This window comes from Cyprinus carpio, chromosome A7 (genome assembly GCF_018340385.1).
Source record: "Cyprinus carpio isolate SPL01 chromosome A7, ASM1834038v1, whole genome shotgun sequence".
Lineage (NCBI taxonomy): Eukaryota > Metazoa > Chordata > Actinopteri > Cypriniformes > Cyprinidae > Cyprinus > Cyprinus carpio.
This window is the reverse complement of record NC_056578.1, coordinates 3,129,188-3,153,774: the sequence shown is the minus strand read 5'-3', so window position 1 is coordinate 3,153,774 and position 24,587 is coordinate 3,129,188. Positions and strand designations below refer to the sequence as shown.

Sequence of the window (24,587 nt, the reverse complement as noted above, 5' to 3'; positions counted from 1 at the left end):
CTAAGAGTAAAAGATACATAATATGAAGTGTGTGGACACAATTCCATTCATGTAGATATTAATATTACTTGCATTCATGTAGAACATAATACTATTGACCATTCTGAGTGAACCAAGTGGAGGGAAGATGGGTGTGGGGAAGGAAGGGGATGAGAAGGAACTGTTGTATAAGTTAGAGAGTTGTTTCCTGCACCTCCACTCTGTGGGGTGTCCCGAAGATGCCCGTGTATGTTTGTATTGTCTGTTTCTCGGGAGATCAAGGAACTGTTGCATATGTGAGAGAGGCGTTTCCTGCATTTTCTCTCAGTGAGATGTTGCAAGAGGATTAGGGCGATTCTGTAGCCAGAAAGCCTGTAATATGGTGTGTGTCTCTGCACTCCATACTATGTATTTTCCTGAAGTCAGGTATGCATCCTTTACTCCTAGATTTATCCTTGAGAATTTAATGTCTTGTATTGATTTGATAACTTGAATTGACATAATACATACAGGTGCATCTCAGTAAATTAGAATGTCGTGGAAAAGTTCATTTATTTCAGTAATTCAACTCAAATTGTAAACTTGTGTATTAAGTAAATTCAATGCACACAGACTGAAGTAGTTTAAGTCTTTGGTTATTTTAATTGTGATGATTTTGGCTCATATTTAACAAAAACCCACCAATTCACTCATCTCAACAAATTAGAATATGGTGACATGCCAATCAGCTAATCAACTCAAAACACCTGCAAAGGTTTCCTGAGCCTTCAAAATGGTCTCTCAGTTTGGTTCACTAGGCTACACAATCATGGGGGAAGACTACTAATCTGACAGTTGTCCAGAAGACAATCATTGACACCCTTCACAAGGAGTGTAAGCCACAAACATTCTTTGCCAAACAAGCTGGCTGTTCACAGAGTGCTGTATCCAAGCATGTTAACAGAAAGTTGAGTGGAAGGAAAAAGTGTGGAAGAAAAAGATGCACAACCAACCGAGAGAACCGCAGCCTTATGAAGATTGTCAAGCAAAATGGATTCAAGGATTTGAGTGAACTTTACAAGGAATGGAAGCCACCACACACAGACGTGTCAAGGAATTTGGCTACAGTTGTCGTATTCCTCTTGTTAAGCCACTCCTGAACCAAAGTAAAATCGATTGGAGTTTTTGATTGGATTTGGAGAGGAATGGATTGAGTGTTTCCCAGTGGTCCAAAGTCCTCTTTTCAGATGAGAGCAAGTTTTGTATTTCATTTAGAAACCAAGGTCCTAGAGTCTGGAGGAAGGGAGGAGAAGCTCATAGCCCAAGTTGCTTGAAGTCCAGTGTTAAGTTTCCACAGTCTGTGATGATTTGGGGTGCAGTGTCATCTGCTGGTGTTGGTCCATTGTGTTTTTTGAGAACCAAAGTCACTGCACCCATTTATCAAGATTTGTGGAGCACTTCATGCTTCCTTCTGCTGACTAGCTTTCTGAAGATGATGATTTCATTTTCCATCAGGATTTGGCACCTGCCCACACTGCCAAAAGTGCACTAAAAGTTACTAAAATTACCATAATGTTGGTGTGCTTGACTGGCCAGCAAACTCACCAGACCTGAACCCCATAGAGAATATAGAGATTATTATCAAGAGGAAAATGAGAAACAAGAGACCAAAAAATGCAGATGAGCTGAAGGCCACTGTCAAAGAAACCTGGGCTTCCATACCACCTCAGGAGTGCCACAAACTGATCACCTCCATGCCACGCCGAACTGAGCCAGTAATTAAAGCAAAAGGAGCCCCTACAAAGTATTGAGTACATGTACAGTAAATGAACATACTTTCCAGAAGGCCAACAATTTACTAAAAAAAAAATTTTTATTGGTCACAGAAGGCTCCAACTATGAAGGACATAGCTTGTCAAACAGACACACAGAAATGTAGTTTACTATGTAAAACTGTTATCCAATCACAGCTGTGGGCGTTTACTTCCAAGTCTTCAATGCGGCACTCTCTCGAGCCGGCCTCAAAAACAGGGTAGAAAATAACCTATTGCTTTTTGATTTGGATATTTTTTAATGTAAAAACCACATAAACGTCAAGTGGACCTCAGACAACAGTATAAATTAAAAAAGCCAGTTCACGACTCTTTAATGGTACAAACGATCAAGGCAAATTTGATTTCTCATGTCATGATCCCTATAAGTGCTGAAAAGTGTTTAATAGGCTGGTGGTTTTTGCTTCATGCTTTTGTAAAATGCATTTGTGAGAACATTTGATGCATTTTTTTGATCCTCCCAAAGGCCTTTATCTATTCTTAAAGGCAAATGTAGCAGTTAAACTACAGTGCTAAAACATCCTACCATTTTTTTGCTCATATTTAGGTGTACATATCTATTAACTAAATGAATAAATGCAAAATGAATATATGTAACTATTTTTTGAGAAATTACTATAAATTGTTAGTCTAATGTAATAATCTAATGTAATAATTCAGATATCTGTAACCAAGAATGAATTGCATTAAATAAAATTTCACTTCAGAGAAGAACAAACAGAAGATTGTTTCGGTACAGTCCTGTTCTTCTGGAAGACTTTCCCGTTGGGTTGCGTCCTCCATGTCAGTATGACATCTTCATCACTCAGCGTCTGATTTAACTAAACACAGAAACAGCCTTCAGTTACTCAGTGGATAAATCCCACGCAGACAAGTTTGAGGCATTTCAGCTCAAAATGAGCATCTCTTACTTTACAAATCTTACAGAAAGAGCAGAATTAGTCAAAACTCCAAACACAAAGCATTGTGTTTTGTCTTTACATAAAGACTGACTGAGGTGGGTTTTGTTCACACTGGTGGAGAAATCTGATCATTTTGTTAAATCTTATTTTTTAGACTGATGTCTAAACTGACCTGATGTTTTCTGTTTGCTGTATGTTTAACAATCGATTTTAGTCAGATGAGTATTATAAAATCCACCTTGTTTAAGACGAGCACCTTCAGTTCAGCTTCATCCACATTCTCAGCAGCTTTCACCTGCACTCGGATCACCTGCTTCTTGGCTGTGGGAGAAACATATCATATATGTTACTCAGTTTTACTATATCTTACTTTATGAACATTTAAATCAGGGATTCATAAACTTTTTGTCAGCCAACCCCCTTTGACCAAAAATCAAAAAGAGTTACTTACATCTGCTCCTGAGATATTAATCTGAGGTATGTGATTTTTGCTAAATTGTTAACCTTTTTTTGTTGAATTGTATAAGTTTAATATTTTTTCAGTTAATAAGACGTTTAATTAAATTTAATTTAACCAATAAAATAGAATTCTGAAAAATTAAAATGGAAACTGTTAAAACTGTAAAAAAAAAAAAAAAAAAAAAAAAAAAAACATTTCAGGAATTTTGGAAGACATTTTGGGAATAAATAAAACTGATTTTATAGGGCCCTACAACTAGGATTGAGTACCAAACTGTATTTTTAAGAGCACTGACCGAGTTACATTGGTACTATTGAGTACTGATTCACAAGAAATCAATCAGTGCCAAATTTCAGTGCCTGAGAACACATCTGGGTGTCAGAGTAAAGGGGGTCAGAGACCGGATGAGAAGTGCAGCGCCGTGCCACATCTTTGTGTTGAGTATGAACACCAGTGGTGCCATTTGACGATTTTCCGTGCCGACGCTTTTAAAAATCCTGCCGCAATTTTATTGTTTTCCATAAAATCACATTATTTTTCTCCCAAATTATTGTTAATGTACATAATAACTTTATAGTAGGCTGGAAGATTGTGTAGTGTGCATACTTTGGCACAGCGTTCATCTTTCTGTGGGTCTAATACAGTATGTATGCTTTATATAGAGAGCTATAATAATACAGATCACACTTTCTCTTGACGTTTGCTCTGTTTTTCAAACACCGTTCAAACTCAGAATAGTGTACAACTTTATTCATTCTTGAAGTGAACTTCTGTCTGTTTGGTGATTAGATTTACTGTTCTGGACTGCTGTCTCCTTGAACTGAATGCAGTGTGTCTGTTGTGTGATATGTGAGTTGCTTGCTGACATTTAGAATTATTTTGTCTAGTGTGTAGAATTTCTAAATGCATAACAAAATGTTGAAATTGAGAGGTTTGGATGTATGAATGAATGTACAAAATAGTTCAGGACAGACCTACCAGTGTTACAGTAGAAGTACTGATTTGTAGTGCATACTTTATCATCAAGTGTACGATAATAATTATTTGCACCAGCACAGTCTACATTCCACTTAGTTAATGTCTGAGTAGCGAGTTACATTTACATTTAGTCATTTTGCAGACACTTTTATCCAAAGCAACTTACAATTGAGGAATACATAAAGTGATTCTTCTTAAAGAGGCAAACAGAACCAGAAAGTGCTCATAATACTAAGTTTCAGGCATTGTTCAAATAAGTACAAGCTAGAAAGGGAAGGAATAAATAAAGAGAAGGACAAAGCTTTTTTAATTTAGGATGAGAAGTAATTAGTCAACAGAAAACACGGACGGCAGCACGTGAGTGTTTTAAAGGGGTCATATGATGAGATTTCAATTTTTCCTTCTCTTTTGATTTGCGTCTATTTTTAAAATTTATTTGGCAACTTTTAGCAACCTTTGAAAAGTGACTCAAATTATAAAAGACATGTATTTTTACCTCTAAATCACACAAAAAAGAAGAAACCATTGAACAGCTAGAAAGCCAAGCAGCACCTCAGCCTGCAGAGAGGTTCCTAGCATGTTAGGTAAAAAAATATTAGCCTGAATGCACTGTAAGTTGCTTTGGATAAAAGCATCTGCTTAATGCATAAACGTAAATAATTGTTGCTCAGTTAGGAAAGATCTGTAGAAAAAATGGAAAAGGGAGGCTAATTTTCTGCCAGGACATTATTCGTGAAGTGTACAGGCATTTTCTTGTAACCCTACACAAAAAGCAAAGCATGATTTTAAATACATGTAAAATGATGCGAAAAATCGATGAAGAAAATTCTTTCATGTTAACAGTACATTTTGCACGATTTTTATGGACTTTTCTTAGAGTGTGGCATGCTAACAAACTAATGCTTAAAACTATAACTGTTCAGAATGTGTAGCTTTACTACATAAAATTAATTGTTCAAAAATGTGTCACTGTTTGATAATTTAATGTTGAATTTAAATATAAAATATCTAATTATAAAAATGTTTTGTATTTCTGTAATTTACAAATATATTTTAAATGTTTATATTATTTTTCCAAACATATCTAAAACTAACATATTTCATATCATATTTTTGTTGAGATTTGTGTAATCTCATGGTGTATTCTACGCTATGACACAATTTTGCATCATGTAATGACATCATCACCCAATGACATCACAACATCATTTAGCAACTTTTAGCAACAAATCAACCTGCCTTTAGCAACGTTCCCTGAAAATTATTTGGCAACACTGCTGCCCACGAAAACTCAACTGTACTTTCAATAAGATTCCAATAAGAATCTGTGCGATCCGGAGTTTCCCACAAGGGCGAAAAAATTCCCCACGCAGATTTCACTGCATGTTCAAGTTGATCATGCAAATTCGACCAACAGAAAGATGCTGGGCTTGAAAGTGACATTTTTGTGAGCTGTTCTTCGTACATCTCTACATTATTGACAGTGGACCTAATTTTTTTCCATGTAAACTTTCACTAATGTGACCACACTTTAACAATCTAGAATGAGGTGTCAGAAATTACCTATTCCATAAACTTCCACCTCACACAGCGTGAGATATGCCTGGATGTTAGGAATGTACATGTTCACATAACGACCTTCCATTCCACCGCAAGAGAAACTGACAGTACTGCGTGCTGGAACAAGTGAAGTGACAGCACATCTGCAGAGAGAAAGAGAGAAACCACGACACAATCAGCTCACCTGCAAAAAATCCGGTTCTCCTGACACGTTCATAACTGTTTTCATAACTTCACCTGGGATTGTTGTTGCCGTTGTTTACCAGAGAGTTTCCGATGCGGATCTCTACTCCAGTCGTTTGCTCCAACCAGCCATCGCCTCTGTTGGTGATGGTCACTTTGTAAATGTTGTAATAATCCAGCAGGTCCAGCCTCCACCACGGGTTGAGCTGGTATGATGTATGGGAGCAGCTAGAGGCTGGACCTGGAGCGTATCTGATGCCGTCGATGGCATTTCCAGCTCCCCAGGTGTAATATGTGCTCGACTGTACAGCCGTTCCTTTTAATGCCAAATTCTCTAAAAACATTTAAAGAGACAGAGGGTCAAGTCTCAAATGTGTGACATTTCAGTAGATTCCATCTGGGTTAAAATATTAAATTCCAATCCAAAACACTCAATTCCAATTACTACTACATTAAAATCTGAAGTTAATATTTTTAATGGATTTGTGCTTACATGAACTAACTACGAGCAGTTGTATTTTATTAACCAGCATTAACAAAGATTAATAAATACTATACTAAGTTGTGTATTGGTTAATGTTAGTTAATGCATGTTAAATAATGGGACATACAAAAAAATTACTACTTTTTACCTTCCAAGTTTTCTGAACTTCCCTGAATGGAAAAGGCACCTGTTACAAAAACAAAATATTTCCATTGCTTTCTGGGATGTCCATCAAGTTTATGTTGCATTTGATTCTTTAAAAATGTTCATAAAGGATAGCTAAACAGCATCTATAATTGTACATCATCTGACTGATGCGTGTCATTTATACTCACCCAAAAGTAAGAACAGATAAGAGAGTCCCTCCATCTTGTTTGTTAAAGACCATTAACCAGATACCTGTGATAGTCAGATATGACAAGGGCATCCATCCCTCCTTTTATTTGTGTTCCTCTTAGCAGCTCGAGTCTCCATTCTTGCTGAATATATTTCACAGATCATAGGACCTCCAGAATTGCTTTTCTCAGCACAACTCTCAGGTCAAGTCTGATTTACTAAACAAATCTGGCAAAATGCAAATGAAGATGAGGACCTGAAGGATTTTTTTCCTGGCACCAAAATCAATAAAGAAATGACTGGTACTTGAGGTTCATTTTCATACCGTTTTTCTTCATCTAAATGAATAATATACAAGTTAAAGAAAACATTATCATTCTTGGAAAGTTTCACCTCTCCATGAGTTTCATTATTAGTGTTAGTTCAAAATAAGATCAGCTCCTAAAAGGAATAATCATCTAAAATAAGTTGAATCAGCATAACCATATTGTGTTGTCCAATGTGAGGCTTTTTCTTCGTGAGCATATTTTATCATTTAAGTAGTTTATTCTGAATGAGAAAAAAAACAATTGTTGTAAAGTATCATAAAATCAATATGTGGGACATCTGAATGAAAGCAATGGTATAAATAGACGAGAAAATCATGTGCAATAAAGAGGACATTCAAAAAAAGGATGCATGTTTAAAAAATAAGGAAAATATTTAATTTTATTTATCATTGGCAGCTAAATTATGCAATGTGGAGGGAAATTATTTTCAAAAAAGTATTTACACAAGGTCAAACATTTCAGGTTTTACAATTCTTGTAGGAACATTTTTTTTTTTTTATAATTCGGTAAAAAGCGGATTTGTTGTAGCTTTAATTTGTCATTTAGTGTGATGATTAAAATACCCTGATAAATTGTTAATGAACAGAAATGTTCAGCTGATTACAACATTTCTTAAATTCTGTGATGTTTACAGATTTATTCTGTCTTGAATGTTTGTTTATCAGACACTAGATTATCAACAACATATGGACAAATGACAATGTGATCAACATTTGTTTACACTAACCAGTTATTCTCCTTTCATTCAACCCCGTTTTTATTGCTTTGTCAGGTTGTGTCCAGGAGATTGTGTTTTGGTCTCTGGTGGAAAATTATCCAATCACTGAAGATTCACTGAAAAAATAGGGATTTCTGCGGTGAACTAAAAATTTTCACTGATCTGACATCGTATAGAATAGGTAAAACTCAACAGAAATGCATTACAATATGGACAGGCCAGTGGAAATTCTCGTAACTATGCAAATCACCAGGAACATTGTGTGAAAGTACAGCTGTACAAAGTTACTTTTGTTCTTCGTCTAGTGATGAAATCTGGACAAATGATTTGAATCTCATGTATGGTAATTATAGCTGCTCCAGATGAACCCACATACTTTTAGTTCATCTCTGCTGATTCCACTGCATCAGTCTGATCACTAATCATTTCCATGTTATTTTGTGTGTATTTGAATGATCTCAAGCAGGATGTCAATCAGGAGCTCCACAGGAGTCCATCATCTGCTCAAATGTCAAACAAAGAGCCGTCACTTCATACAGATCTCAGACTGTACACATTTTTGGCTGTTTAGCCTCAAACACAGACAGCACCACTGTAAGCTATTATTGTTCAGAAAGACACTTTTTTTTTGTGACGTGGATCAACTGGAATGTTTTCCTTCAACAATATTTTCCTTCACATAGCTGACATTTTCTTTTGTGAGGTCGATCACCCAACATTCAAAATATGTTTAGGCTTAAATTGAAAATGTATGTATACGGATTTAACAAACAAACTAATAAACTTTTAATGTTTTTTTTTTTTTTTTTTTTTTTTTTTAAGGGGACATCAGATGCCCATTTTCCACAAGTTTGTATGATTCTTTAGAGTCTTCATGAAATGTCTGCAACATACTTTGGTTAAAATGCTTTAATGGCTGTTTAATTTTACTTTTTTACCTTGTCAAAAACAGCTCTGTTCACAGAGTTCAAATGTATGAGACTGAAACAAAATATTTTATCAAAGTTAGTACTATTAAAGAAATTTGATTTGTTCAGTGGTGGAGCCAGCATGTTTTCATAGGGGTTGCCAGAGAGGGGCCAGCAACCAGCCTGAGGTGGCACTGGCACAGAAATCTGCATTATTTCAATATAAAAATGTGTTTGATTATAATGTACTGGACTGTACACAACTGAGTACAATTCATTTCTACTTAACTGTAATTTAGATAAATATTGTGATATAGATCAAGTAATACTGAGTGAATATTACTAATATTACAACCTTACTAAGACAGAACTGCTGGTGGTTCCAGCTAACCCGTCGTTAAATCAAAACTTCTCTATACAGCTGGGTTCATCAACCATAACTCCTTCCAGGACAGCCAGAAACATAGGAGTTGTGATGGATCATCAGTTAAGCTTCACAGACCATATTGCTACAACGGCCCGGTCCTGCAGATTTGCCTTATACAACATTAGGAAGATTATACCCTTCCTATCAGAGCAAGCTGCACAACTTCTTGTCCAAGCTCTTGTTCTCTCCAGACTGGACTATTGCAATGCTCTCCTGGTGGGCCTTCCTGCATGTACTATCAAGTCTCTGCAACTGATCCAGAATGCAGCAGCCAGGGTTGTCTTCAATGAGCCAAAAAAAGCTCAAGTTACTCCTCTCCTCATCAGGTTACACTGGCTACCAGTAGCCGCTCGCATCAAATTCAAGGTACTGATGCTTGCCTACAAGACGACCACTGGCACGGCACCAATATACCTAAACTCACTAGTTTAAACTTATGTGCCCTCCAGAAGCTTGCGTTCTGCAATTGAACGGCGCCTTGTGGGGGCGCAAGAACTGGAATTGAGAACTGCTGCATTAGGGAAATGCTGAGATAATGGAAGACTGGTGTACAACTTAAGGTACTTGCTACCGATGTTACGCCTGATACCGAGGCTTTGAAGTGTTTGTCGAGAATGTCAGGTACTTCCAACTGGAGCTCTGTATCCAGGCTTGTATTGTTTTAGTGAAGTGAGAGACTCGTTTAAATGCAGTGCTTCAAGAAGTGGTTTACTTTTGGCAGAATTGATATTGTTTTTGAACTTCCACTGCCCTCTGTCCAGTGCATTTTATTCACTATCACCCGTTTTTATCAATTTTCATCGCCTTCTGTTCAATAAAAGCACTCCCCAGTTACAAAGTAATCTTAAACATGAATCAATACTGAGCTTGAAAACTTAAAGGACCTGTTTGTTTGTTTAATGTGGGTTTATGTGTGTCACATAACCTGACAAGACCTGACAAGAATGAGAAGTGGACAAGGAGTTCCCATCAAAGATAAGAATGGCAAGGTACTGCTGACAACAGAAGACCAAGAGAGAAGGTGGGCTGAACACTTCAAGGACATGCTCAACCAACCAATGCCAGCAGAGCTTTTTGCCATTCAACCCACCCGCTCCTGACAAGGATCTGGCCGTGAATCTGGATACCATCACAAAAACAGTGACAGCAACAGCGATCCGCCTGCTAAAGAATAACAAAGTGCCAGGATTAGACATGATATCAACAGAAATACTAAAACATGGAACCCATGGCCACCCCATCGTTGAAAAACTGACGACTCTCCTAAATACATGCTGTGCAACAGCTCAAGTCCCAGAGGATTGGCGAAGGGAAGTCATCATCAAACTCCCAAAGAAAGGAAATCTCGCTGATTTCAACAACTTGAGAGGGATCACGCTCCTATTAATTCCTGGAAAGCTATTCTGCATTGTCCTTCTACGACACCTAAGAGAAGCAGTTGACAAGAAGCTTTGACAAGAACAAGCTAAATTCCATTGTGGTCCGAAGGGCTGATGGACCTTGATTTTGCTGACGACATCACCCTACATGGAACGAAGGAAGAACATACAAGAATTGACAAAAAGACTGGAACAAGAGGCGGCAAAGATAGGGCTTCGCATAAGTACAACTAAAACCAAGGTTATGCAAGTTGGATATCCCACCAACACCACCAAATATGCCCTTTTGAATATTAGACAACAACAAATTGTGGAAGTGGACAAGTTCATCTATTTGGGCAGTTTTTTGACGAGTGATGGAGATGCTGAGCATGACGTCACATGCCGCATTGGCAAAGCTTCAGCAGTCTTCAAAAGACTCGAGCCCATTTGGACAGCCACAACAATTTCAATCAAGGCCAAGGTGCATTTATTTAGCAGTATCATCACACCAACAGCAATCTATGCGGCAGAAACTTGGAAGATGTCTGCGAGAATTGCTCGGAGGCTTAATGTCTTCCAGCAGCGATGTCTGCAAAGAATTCTGTATGTGTCATACCGAGACCATATCAGCAATGATGAGATTTATCATCAAACTGACACTCGCCCACTACAAGAAGTTGTCACCAAACGCTGAGTAAGATTTGCTGGCCACATCCTTCTAGACATGCAAAAACCACACTCATAAGGAAACCACCCCATGGCAAAAGAAAACAAGGTTGACCATGAACAACTTGGCATCATACCTTTATTAAAGATCTGAAAGCCATGGGATGAAGCTGAAAACATCTGTTTTATTAGTATATACAAAATGTCCAATAAAATGCATTAATAAAACTAAACTATTGTAAAATACAAATACAATGAAACTAAACTAGTTCATTTATAATATAAATATAATAAAGCTTAGGTTGATATTTGTTAGAAAATACATTGCAGATCCCAGCTTAAATGAATCTTTATCCTGAACGACTGTCAATGTAAACATGACTCTCCATGCAAATAACTCCTTTCTTTGATTTTTTCAGTTTTGACAGACATCATTAGCCTAACAAATGCATGCATGCAAATGTGTGTGTTTGACATAGTTACAACTGCAATAAAAACTCCACTGGTTAATAAAACATCATCTGATCTGCTAAACAGCATTACATAAACCCAGAGTTCTTTGGCACTGTCTGGTTTACATTATATGAATGAACTAAATAAATAAAGAGGAGAGTTCAGTCAGGAAGACTTTTGTCAGCACTTACTCTGGACACCTCTGGACAAAGAAGCATTATTCAATTATCAATACAGAATCATAATATTAAATAATAATAGTAGTAGTCCATATAACTCATGCACTGTATTGAACCCAGTAGGACAGACAAGATTTTAATGGTCTTATGGTTGAAAAGATCTTAAATTGCATTCATATTCACTTCATATTCAGAGTTGTCCAGGAGAAGGGCCATGTCTCATCTGTATTTTCACCTGCTGCTCCTCCATATTTCCAGCAGTGGTCAGTGTCTCTCGACACACCTACTGACACTGGATCTGAGAGGCTTATAAAATAAATCAATCAATTCAAATCAATTATGAATTATGTTGATAATTAATAATAAATGAATACTTTTATAATAATGATAATGATGTTTGTTATTAATCAAACAATTATAGTTATATTCCTTTGGAAAATAAACACATTTAGGTAGAGTACAATAATTTACATAGTTCAAATATTATGGTACATACGACACCCTAGATATTGTACTTAAGGAAGAATATATATATATATATATATATATATATATATATATATATATATATATATATATATATATATATATATATATATATATATATATATATATATATATATTATGCTGTAGTGTGTTAGTAGGAAATATCAGTTTACATTTCCAAACATTCCTTTTGCCATTAATTGTAATAATCCAGTAAAATTTTTGTATGCACAAGAAGTCTGACAACAGCCAGTGCTCCACACAGAGATCTGATATCACCATCATCAGTCTGTCTGGAATGACATGAAGAAACTGAACAAACTGAGACTCAATCCAGAAGAACTGTGGCAATGTCACCAAGATGCTTAAAGAAACCTACTGGCAAAGCTACAGTACTGTGAACAGTTTTAGGCACTGTTGTAAACTGAGGATACTTTCAAAAATAATGTCATAAATAGATTTTATTTATCAATTAACTAAATCAAATCAACAGTTGGTGCAACAACCCTTTTTGTTTAAAACAGCTTTTGTCCTAGGTACAGTTGCCACAGTTCTTCTGGATTGAGTTTGTCTCAGTTTCTTCAGTTTCTTCATGTCATTCCAGGCAGACTGATGATGGTGAGATCAGACCTCTGCGTGGAGCACTGGCTACTGTCAGACTCCTTGTGCATACAAAAATTTCACTGGATTATTACAATGATGGCAAAAGGAATGTTATTTCCCAGTGACACACTACAGCAAAAGATAGAAATAACAGGCTTAAAACCATTTGAGTGTTTTTTTTTTTTTTTTTTTTTGGTGAAAATACTAATGCCACAAGACTTATGAATGACTCAATTTAAGAGTAATATTACTCAATGAACTGACTGAAATCTCAATTTATTTGTGTCACAGAACAATAACAAATCCTGATATAATTAATAAAATTTAAGCACAAGTTTGAACCTACAGCAAACAAGCGGTTTGGAGAACGGATGGATGGAAATTAATGAGCACATCAGTCTTAGTGGGTTGTTTTTTTTTACATTATACAGCATTAGACTTTTAAACTATTATTTGTTACAGACAATGTCATGAATATTGTGAAAATGAAATGAAAAGTGTTGATTGCGGCATTATCTAATAATATTGCATCAGATTTCTTTTTACGCATACTACAGCGTTGCGCATTATAAGTAATCACACACGATTCTGTTGAGTTTATGAATGCAATGACCAATAAGAAACGTTCAGATGAGTCAATGCTGAAAAGCGGGAGTTTTTGTTCAGTGCGCGCACTCGCTGACTGAGTTCTGAATTGACTGAATTCTAGTGGTTCTACGGATCACAAAGCTCACGGTTCGGATCACATTACAGATTTTTAGTCACAGATCGGATTGTTTTTTGGATCAGCCAAAAAAAATTAAAATAAAAAAAAATTGAGAGGACAAATAGAATTTGCTTTCCATTAATAACTAGAACATTTACTGTACCAGAAGGAACTTTTGACTTCAACAAAAATTAAATAACCTATGAAACCTATGGTTTTAACAAAAATAATTTACCTGAGTGCTCAATAAATAAAAATTTAAAATAAAATATTACTTGTTATAGTACAACATGTGAAAAAAAAAAACAATGTACTCCTCATTTAAAATAAAACCAAAAACAACCTGAGACCTGAAAACAGACCTGTGCTTAAAATGTCAAATTCTTTTTCAAAAAGATTAGGATGTCTACATTTTCTGGGAAGAGCGTAGACCTTTTAGCAGTCACTATGTCCCCTGCTGTGGAGAACACCCTTTCACTAGGAACTGAAGAGGCTGGTACAGCAAAGTAGTGTCTTGCCATCTTCGCAGTGTGAGGGTACTTATACTCATTGCTTTTCCACCATGTCAGTGGATCACCACCATCCATTGGCATGCTGCTTGCTACCCTGTAGGATGCCACTTCCTCTTTGATGGTGTTGGCAAAAGTCTTGTCTATGTCTGACTCTTTCACAAAGGTGTCCAAAAAAACCACTTCCATTGCGAACTTCTTTTGTCGAGGAGATGCCCCTGTCTCTGTGTCTGCTCCAGTGGGTGTTGGCTCTGTGGCTTGACCCTGCAGGAAAAAAAAAATACTGATTAATTTAATTATATTTCTTTTCATATTTCATAATCAATAACATTTGTCAATATTAAAATGGATGATTCTCATAACAATAGCATAGACTAGAATGCAGTATTAATTGTCATAAGTAATGCACTCTTAATTTATTATTATTATAATCTCTTCAGCAGCAACAACTTCAATGGTGAGATCACTGTATGTCCTGTCGCGTAGGGCAGGTTCTAGGTAAGTGAGGGACTTAAACCTTGGATCAAGTGCAGTAGATCTATGAAGATAATCTTGTATACCTGGGGGGTTGGTATATCTGGAGTTCAGGTCCTCTCTAATGGCAGCCTTGACATCTCTAGTAATGGTGCTGTCTGCCTCATTTGCAGCCATGGATTGTAGAATCCTGGTTTTCAGAGGTAGGATCATGGACACAGATGGTGCATTTTCAGTGCTTAAGAGGGTTGTGACTGTTTTGAGAGGTTTGAGCACCTGGAGGACCTCTTCTGCCACTTTCACATCATCATCAGACAAGGTGACAATGTCTCTGATATTGTTTTCCAGTATCTTCTCTGTCAGTGCAGAGTATACAGCTGCCTGCTGCTCAAGAGCGGTCCAACATGTCATAAGTGGAATTCCATCTTGTTGTGACATCATGTATGAGCTTTGGGGCTGGTAGCTGTAGCATTTCTTGCTTGGTCTTAAGCACATGAGCTGCTGTTGTGCTTCTGTGGAAGAAGGAAACCAACTTCCTGATCCTTCCAAGATGGCGGTCCATCTGATTTACAGAAATTCCCCTTTGGGATGCTAAATTTATCACATGTGCAAAGCAAGATATCTGTAGCCCCAGTCCAGCTTCTATCACTGCATTTACTTGGTTTCTGGTATTATCTGTGGTGACTGGGATATTGCTATTGTGCCTGTTTTTTTAACTTCTACTCTGCTACTGCTTCTATCAGTACAGTCTGCGCTAGATTTGTGCTTGTGTGACTCTTATAGAGTGGGCATGTCTGTAGCACTGGACTTCGCATCTCCCACTCCGCTGCGATGTAGTGAGCAGTCACAGTCACGTAGCTTTCCATAGCCCTTGATGTCCACTCGTCTCTAGTGATCGCAATATAGGATGCATTAGACTGGAGAGCAGTGTGAAACAGCTGCTGTTGTGTTTTGCATCCTGTCATTGGCACACCAGGGTGATGTCGCTTCAGATGCGTAGCCATGCTCGATGTATTGCCACTTTCATACGGCTTTCTCATGCCACAGTGCCTACATACCGTAACAGTTTTGTCCACCACCCTTCTTCCATCATCATTATATTTTACGAGGAAGCCAAAATGCTCCCATACATGCGATTTGAATGATGCGGGAGGCTTTTCGAGATTCTTCTGCTCCGCTTGCCATTGTTGACTGATTAACATACCCCGTTCACGTGAACACATGACTGCTTTGTCTGTATGTTTTCACTGCAACTAAGCAATGCTTTTTAAGAAATTAAAATACAACTTTAAAAGCAATATTGACATTAAAACATTAAATTGACATTTTAATAGATTATTAAGATTCGCAAATAATCCGCAAGATCCGTACAGATCATGGATCAACTACAATCCGTTTAACCACTGCTGAATTCTCTCCTGAATTTTCTCATCATAAACAACAAAGTGCATATGTACAAAAGTAAGAGATTAATTTCACAGTGTAGGCAGTTTCAGTGATAATAATGGGAGCTGTTTGAGAGTGCTTAAACTCATGCTAGACTAGTGATGATGTGACAATGTAAATTCTTTGCTGGCTTTTGGTATATAATTTACTGGCTGTTTGAATAACCATGGAATTTAAACAAAATAATGAAATAATTAGATTAGTACCTTGCAATGTTTTTATTAAAGAGCAGGTTATATGGGTTTTTGAAAAATATCTCTTTTGCAGTTTATAACGTAGCTATCCTTAGATGAAAACAATATGCAAAGTTGTTGATCAAAAAAGTGCAAGATAAATAAAGATATTGTCTCTTAAAAGAGAGAGTCTGTTCTGAATCGCCTTAACGAGTCGTCATATTTTCGAATCTTTTGCCTGTTTACGTTACCCAGTATACGTCACTGGGTAACACATTTGCATAATCCCCGCCTGCCTGTGAAATACGAACAGAGTCTGACCTGCCTACAAACACTTCCGCTAGTTAGTGTGTTTACATCATGTTGAGAAGACGCTGTCGTAACATAACATTTCTTTCACTGGTGCAGTAGAAACCCCTTTCCGTCAAAAGCTATGGCGACACTCCTCTCCTGCACCGTAGTTATCTGGCTGGACAAGACCCCAGGACTCAAACACCAGACTCTCATCGTTATAAGACCAGCTCCAGCCGTTGATGTCATTGATCAGTCTGATCCAGGCAAATGAAGAAAACTGTTTTTCATCTGCAGCTACTTTCAGACTTGTCCAGTTTTCATTAGTTTGAATGGTGGCCAGATCATAATGGAGTGTCCTGCAGTAATTCTGTACATTTTCCCACATCTTTAACTGCTTGATCAGAATATACTCTTGCGGTTTACACAGAGTTAATGACAGGAGTCCTGGCAAGAGATTAGGGCAAGACTTAAAAAGGAATGCAAATTATAAACTTTAGTGAGGATGAGACACTGCCTCATTTGTGCAAGAGACAGTTCCTATATCAGCTGTGCAGCTCGCTTATAGACAGACACGATGTAATGATTTGAAGCCATTTGCGCATTTTGAGAATGAGAAAGAGTGTGTGGTGATTCGCTCATGCTGTTTGTGAAATTATGTCTCACAGAAAGTTTTAAAATTACTTTGCAAGTTATTTAATGAAAAAATATGAATTATACCTCACCTTCAGCATAATTATTTTACCCTCGCCGGACAGAGATTGAGGTGGGGCTCTGCATGTCGTGCTGAAACGTACGGCAGCGTCATCAGCTTGAGACCGGTTTATTTGAGGACATTTTGTAGAGTCGTTAGATTGAGATTTCAAAAGTTTTTGGAGGTGCTGGGGAGTCGTTAGCTTGTGAGTTAGGTCACCCCTATTTTTTTGTCTTGCCAATTTTGAGATTTTGAGCTGTTCAGCAATTAATAAAATGTCTTCTTAGTCTTTGATTTTGCATGTTTGGAACATCACAGGTTTGATGGTTCAGAAATGATTATTATTAGTATTATTATTTCTATAGTAAACAGTGGCCAAATATTGGAGATTGAGTGATATAATCTCTTGATTTAAATATAGTTCAGCTAAGATTAAACAAGGATTTGATTTTAATATCATTCTACAGAGTGTAACAAGAACACAGTGCATTGATGTACTCTGCTGCATTAAAAGAGCATTTTTTAATAATACTATTATTCTATATTATTTTTTTTTTTTTTTTTTTTTTTTTTTTTTTTTTTTTTTTTTTTGAGGAAATTTTAAGTAAAGGCTCACTCTCCTCTACATTTTTTTTCCCCTATTATATTTCACATCACTTTTTGTTAAAATATCACTGTAAAACAACGGAATATGCAAATATAGTCATATATATATGGTTTGTAATGTTGTTTCAAATTTTAATGCTATTTTAATGTTTTGCATAATGTCTTACCTGCAAGAGAGAGGATTTGAAGCCAAATATGGTCCATCATTTTGCATGTTGTTTTGTCTCTGGAAAAACAAAGTAGTTTAAATGAGCTTAATTTTATCAGTTAAATTTATATATTTGTATAAGGAAATGTGTATTTTAAGTTTTATGGACAATATCTGTGCTGTGCAGCCAAATGATGATAATATAAGAAAATAATGCATTAAAGTGGACATGACATTTTACTCCATTATTTTCTTATATTTTCATTTTTGGCTGCTTTTAGAAAAACTGTCATTAAAAATTGACACAACTGTGATTACCGAATACAACATTATGTGAATCAGTTAAAGTGTAAATTCAGCACAACACAAAGTGTAAACTTCAGTTTATACTTTCTGAAATTAGCACTAAGAACAGACTGATGAAATGTTGGCCTTCCTTCAGTGATGGTGAGTTTTCAGGATGTTCCTCAAGTTCTCAATCTTGTGCTCTTTTAATGGGTCTGTTATGTTAAGAAGGGAATTTCACAGTCCGATATGCAAAGTGTTGTTTATGATTATTTTTTTGTGGCTCCTCCTCCTGGTGTGTTTTGGTGGATCATCTGAGGACACTCATTATAATGTGATTCCTTGTTATACTTGTAAAGTAAATGTTACACATCTATGTTGATGTGCTCTACGACTGTTTTGAGGAGATAAAATGTTGGATGTCTAATATTTAATTTGCAATTAAACTGATTTTAGGCCACTCTAGGACTTTATCTGTTTTTAATTTAGGGTCTCTCTCTGCCAGTGTTGAACCCTATGTAAGAAATCTTGGGGTACATTTGATTCGTTACTCAACTTTGAGAAACAAATTAGCACAGTGGTAAAGGTCAGCTACTTCGATCTGAGATCAATTGCCAAACTGAAACAGTTTTTGCCCCACAAAGATCTGGAGACTGTAATCCATGCTATCATTACATCACGAGTTTTTTTGTGTGTTTTCTTTTGTTTCATAATATCACGCCTGGATTGATTTATTGTCTTTAATTTGTCCTGAATGCTGCAGCGAGGCTCCTTACTGGAACAAAAAAGAGGGATCACATTACTCCAGTTTTAGCGTCTTTACATTGGCTTCCTGTAAAGTTTTGATTTTAAAATAGCTGTCTTTGTGTTGTAAGGAGTGAAATTATTTCCTTATGAAATTAATTCTTTGTGAAGCCAGACTTTCAGGAACTCTCGCAATGCAAATGCAGATGCACCAAAACAATGGGCTTTGATCTCCTCGTGGACCAAACAAACAGATGGGAAGATCTGGAAGAAAGACCATTTGCTCTTTGGTCCCTTCACCCCTCCTTCCCCCCAGGGCACATGGTCCAGGCATCTAAAAGTTGTTACGCTCACATAAAACATTTACTATATCTTCAGGATTCATGCTTGTAAACTTTTCATGTTTGGTATCATTTTAAAGGTCTATGTGCGATTGGTAAAATGGTCTCAATTTCAAAGTAGTCATTTATATTATGAGAAAGATTGAAAACTTTTGTAGAATTGTGTTCTGCTGTGAAGGGGGTGTGCCCCCCTTTAGGGGTCTGTGAGAATGTTTATCTCCAGCCAGGTGTGACCCTGATGTGACCACGGGAACCTAAAAAAACCAAAAGGTCTTTTATGTTTTTACAGCTGATTTGAAGATTATTTGTTGTATGGTCTGAGTATTTAAGGGAAGTGACAAAACACTACTGGGCGATTCTGTTGCCAGAAAGCCCGTAGTGTGGAGTGTATTTCATATGCTCCATACTATGTATCTTCCTGAAGTCAGGTATACTATTATGTAATTGTGTTAAACACATTGTGCCTACAGAGCACACTGTATAGTTGTTTGTGCTACTACATGTACACATTGGCTAGTTAAGTTTATTCTCTAAAACACCTGAGTAATTTGCTATGCATTTTAGACCATGTTTCTTAAATTAGGATAACTGTTACATGTGTGACTATGTTAAATTTGTGTGCCTCCTGCATGGATCACTTGGCCGTTCCCAATATGGCTACAGTGTCTTTGTGCAGGAGCAAAGTTGCAAAACAACTACAATGTGATTTACAATTACACTGTCCTTTCTAAATTGGCTTCTAATTATTTTTATTATGTAATTGGCATGATACAATTTTACCTGACTGATAATAAATTGTTATATTTGATTTATTCTGCATTATTCTTAATTCATTATTACTAGTAGATTAAAGCAAAGGTATTACCTCAAATCTGTGTTCAGGATTGTTCATACGAAAGATTGAATAGATGGAGCATGGGGCACATCAATTGAGTCCATTTCGATTTCTGACTATCACTGTCTTAAATAAGTTGCAGTTTTCGTAAATATGTAAAAACTATGCTTTTTGTACGAGTAAGCAGGGCGCAACCGACTTAAAGGTAGATATTTACCCTGCATCCAATGTTTAAGATCAGACTGACGAGTTTGTGTCCGAGAAGAGCATTCAATCGGCCGAAATGTTACTTCTAAAGCGATACCGGGTCCGCAATGAACGAATAATTAAAAGTATGGGATTTTCAGAATACTCAAATATCTAAATTAATAAACAATCGATATCTGTGATCAGCTTTTGATAGAAATATTGCCTAAATTTAATGATCACGTGAAATTGGAGTCAGATTAAACATGGAGCTAGACTAAAATTCAAACTAAATCCTGATAAATTCACAAGCGCAAAGAAAAGACCGAATACGCATTAAACCTTCGACCAGGCCGCTGGATTCCGCTTTTTGGGCTGGCGGGTGGATCCTTACAGTGTACAAGGCTTTATCTGGTCTTGTACCAAAATACATCAGTGACCTTCTGATTCCTTACTTTCCTCAAAGAACACTTAGGTCTAGGAATCAGCTTCTCTTAACTGTCCCACGTTGTCGCTGTAAAACCTAGGGTGGTCGGACTTTTTCAGATGCCGCTCCTAAACTTTGGAATAGTTTGCCTGTAAATGTGAAACTTGCTCCTTCACTAGCCAGTTTTAAATCTGTTCTCAAATCGTATTTGTTTTCTATGGCATTTGATTAATTTCACTTTAAGATTTTAAAGTTCAGTTTGCTCTGATTCTATTCTATCTATATGTGTTTATTTTTTCATATAATGCATGTTTTGTGTGTGTGTTTTTTTTTTTTTTTTTTTTTTTTTTATCATGCTTTTATACACTGTGTTTTGTTGTACAGCACTTTGGCACAACTCTGCTGCTTTTAAATGTGCTATAGAAATACATTTTGACTTGACTTGACTTTACTAGACACTATCTTTGAATGATGTCTATTAGTGTAATATTCAATTCAATTCAATTCAATTCAAGTTTATTTGTATAGCACTTTTTACGACAAATCATTGCAAAGCAACTTTACAGAAAATTAAGTTTCTACAATATTTAGTTTTAGCTTATCAGTGGTGACTGTCAGTTTATGTGTATAAGGCAGAAATGTTCAGAAAAATCAATAAAAGACGTAAACAAACGGCGATTAACACTATTAACAGCAATTATGCAATCAAACTATGGTAGTTCTGTATGTTGTCTCTGGGTGAGCATCATCTGAGGTCCTCTGAGGGGTTGGCATCATCTCTTCTCAGGTGTTCTGGATCCAGAATGGAGCTTGTGTAAATCCTAGTTACCACGGGATGTAAATCCAGCAGAAACAGAGAAACAAATAGAGACATAAGTAGCGTAGCTGCTGTTCCAGCCAAGTAAAATTAATTAGTTAAACCCAAGGCTAAAGAATAATAATGCGCATTTGATCAGATATAACTGCAGTCCAAAATTATGAGATGCATTATTTGAATGCTTGGCCAAAAAGGTGTGTTTTTAATCTAGATTTAAACAGAGGAAGTGTGTTTGAACCCCGAACATAATATACGAAATTGAAGATGTTCATTGCCCGATCATACATAAATCTGCTTTAAAACATTTGACTGATGATGGTTTAAGAGCCAGAGTGTATCCTTCACATTTTAACCTGATTAAATAATATAAATAGACAAACATATTTTTTTGGGGTGGCTTTGTGTTGTGTGTAATCTTAATTTATCTTTATTTTTCAGTTTAAATGTCCTTGTGGATCATGTAAATGTAAACCGCGTCACCTCAGAAAGATCGTACTGCATGTACAAACATTTACAGATGTTTTTATTCAGAACATCCATTTTCCTTTAAAATAGTCATCTAAAACAAACTTTCCATAGATGCATTTGGCAGACATTTCTGTCCAAACCGACTTGCGTTCCATTCATTCACTAATCAGTTCTTGCTTTTATATTGTGCACTGGATCATAATAATCACATAAATGTTTGGTCAAAGCCGTATTTTGAGGATGTGTTTGGATACAAATCATAAGAAATGTGATTCTTTGTTAGTTTTCAGGTCAGCTGGATTTGTGTAAATGTTTTATGTGCTTGTGATTAGCAGAGTAGGATTTCAGATCATGCAAAATTTTCGTTTTGACTGTTCAGCAGTTATTTTCTCATGCAAATGCTAGTAGGCATGTGCTTGGCCATTCTCCTGGAAATTTAGAGTACAGAAACAACAACAAAATAATAATAATAATATGCATATTTATAATTTAAATAATTTTAATTTATAATATATTTATAATTTAAAATAAACAATATTATCAGTGGTGTAGTGTTGACAAAAGCCATACAGGAATAACAGCCTCAGCTAAGCTGTATAATAAGTGGAATTAAATTAATTTATAAGAGACAAGTAATAGTGTAGTTGCTGCTTGATCAGAAATCAGAAAAGTCAGCTTGTGTTGTTTTTTGGTTGTATTCTGTATGGTATATGGTACGGGTGGCGATATGACCAAAATCATATATCACAATTAGGGGTCAGCTGTGGCCTAAGAGTTAGAGAGTTGGACTTGTAACCCGAAGGTCACAGGTTCGAGTCTCGGTGCTGGCAGGAGTTGTAGGTGGGAGGGAGGGAGTGAATGAATATGGAGGGATTATTTGGTCAGATTATAAACTAAAACAGCACTCTCTTCCACCCTCAATACCCATGGCTGAAGTGCCCTTGAGCAAGGCACTGAACCCCCAGTTGCTCCCCGGGCGCTGGATATATAGCTGCCCACTGCTCCGGGTGTGTGTTCATGGTGTGTTCACTTCTCACTGCTGTGTGTGTGCACTTGGATGGGTTAAATGCAGTACACCAATTCCGAGTATGGGTTACCATACTTGGCAAATGTCACGACTTTCACTTTCATGAGTAATTTTATTTCAGGATAGAATACAAAAAAATTTGATGCCATAGGATTTTCACAATTCTTGTCACCAGTTTCAATATCATAAAAAAACTAATACAAGCCTATAGAAAAAGAGAAAAACTCAAGCTTAATGTAGACAAGGAATCATTGATGAAATAAGAATAATAAACTAATTACAACCAACAGGAGAAAAAACTACAATAAATGAGAAATGCTATACTGTATAAATTAATTAAAAACAAGGCATAGATTTCACTGTTTATATTAAATATATTTATTCAAATTAAAGTTACAAAAGTGATTTAGTCAAGAGGAGAATAAATGACAGAGAGAAGCAATATTTGGCAGCTTCTGTAATCTCTAGCTTACTGTTGTACACGTTCATTCCTGCGGAAGACGTAGGAAGCTCCGGTGAGAATATGCTAGTCTCATAGCAAAGTTTCCTTACTTTAGCAAAAGAAAACCAGTCTCCTCTTAGCTAATATCAAAATCCTCCCATATTTTTCTTTACAAATCTTTGTACATCAGTTAGCGGAAGCTAGAGATTATGGTTTATAAAGTTTTAAATATGGATATTTTTTCTTTCAAAAATGCAATGATTCACTACAGTAGGCCTTTATTCACCCATCATCACCCAGAAACTGTAACGTGTTTCATCAGGAAGTGAGTAGAAGATGTAGTGCCGAAAAAAACAATCTGCATCTACCCCAACCAAAAACCATGGATTAATAGTGATTTTCGAGCAGCCTTGTCAGCGCAGACATCCACTTTTAAATCCGGAAACACTGATGATCGCAAACAAGCCAGTTATGATCTAAGGAAATCCTAACCCACAAAAAGACAATATAAAAACAAAGTTGAAGAACAATTCAACACCAGTGATGCAAGAAACATGTGGCAGGGCATTAATAACATCACAGATTTTAAATGGAATAAACCAGCTACTGTGAACATTGCCGCCTCTCTACCGGATGAGCTTAACAACTTTTATGCTCGTTTCGAGGCTCACAACAACACCCACACAGAGAGCGCTCCCACAGCTGCTGCAGAAGAGGTGAGTGCACTCTCTGTCTCGGATGTAACCCGATCCCTCTGACGGGTGAATATCCGCAAGGCTGCGGGTCCTGATGGCATCCCAGGCCGCGTGCCTCGTGCTTCAAAAAATCCACCATTGTGCCAAAACCAAATAAAAATAAAATCACACGCTTAAATGACTGGAGGCCCATTGCTCTTACACCCATCTTCAGCAAGTGTTTTGAGAGACTCATCAGAGACTACATCTGCTCTGTGCTGCTTGTCTCACTGGATCCACTACAATTTGCATATCTTAGAAACCGTTCTACAGACGATGCTATTGCTTTCACCCTACACACTGGTATCTCCCACCTGGAAAATAAGAACACCTATGTGAGAATGCTGTTTGTGGACTACAGCTCAGCATTTAACACCATAGTGCCTGCCACACTTTTTGCGAAGCTCCAGA

At 36.7% G+C, this 24,587-nt stretch overlaps 1 protein-coding gene across 1 annotated transcript; it reads right to left on the bottom strand.

Moving 5' to 3' along the window:
* Window positions 1-2,906: 2,906 nt before the first annotated feature.
* On the bottom strand, window positions 2,907-6,726 carry LOC122145511 (fucolectin-like). The gene is made up of 5 exons (XM_042759265.1): window positions 6,693-6,726; window positions 6,506-6,544; window positions 5,928-6,207; window positions 5,694-5,833; window positions 2,907-3,013 (listed from the first exon to the last, which is right to left on the bottom strand). Exons 1-5 carry the CDS (start codon window positions 6,724-6,726, stop codon window positions 2,907-2,909), a joined length of 600 nt encoding a protein of 199 aa, XP_042615199.1.
* Between the last annotated feature and the right edge of the window lie 17,861 nt (window positions 6,727-24,587).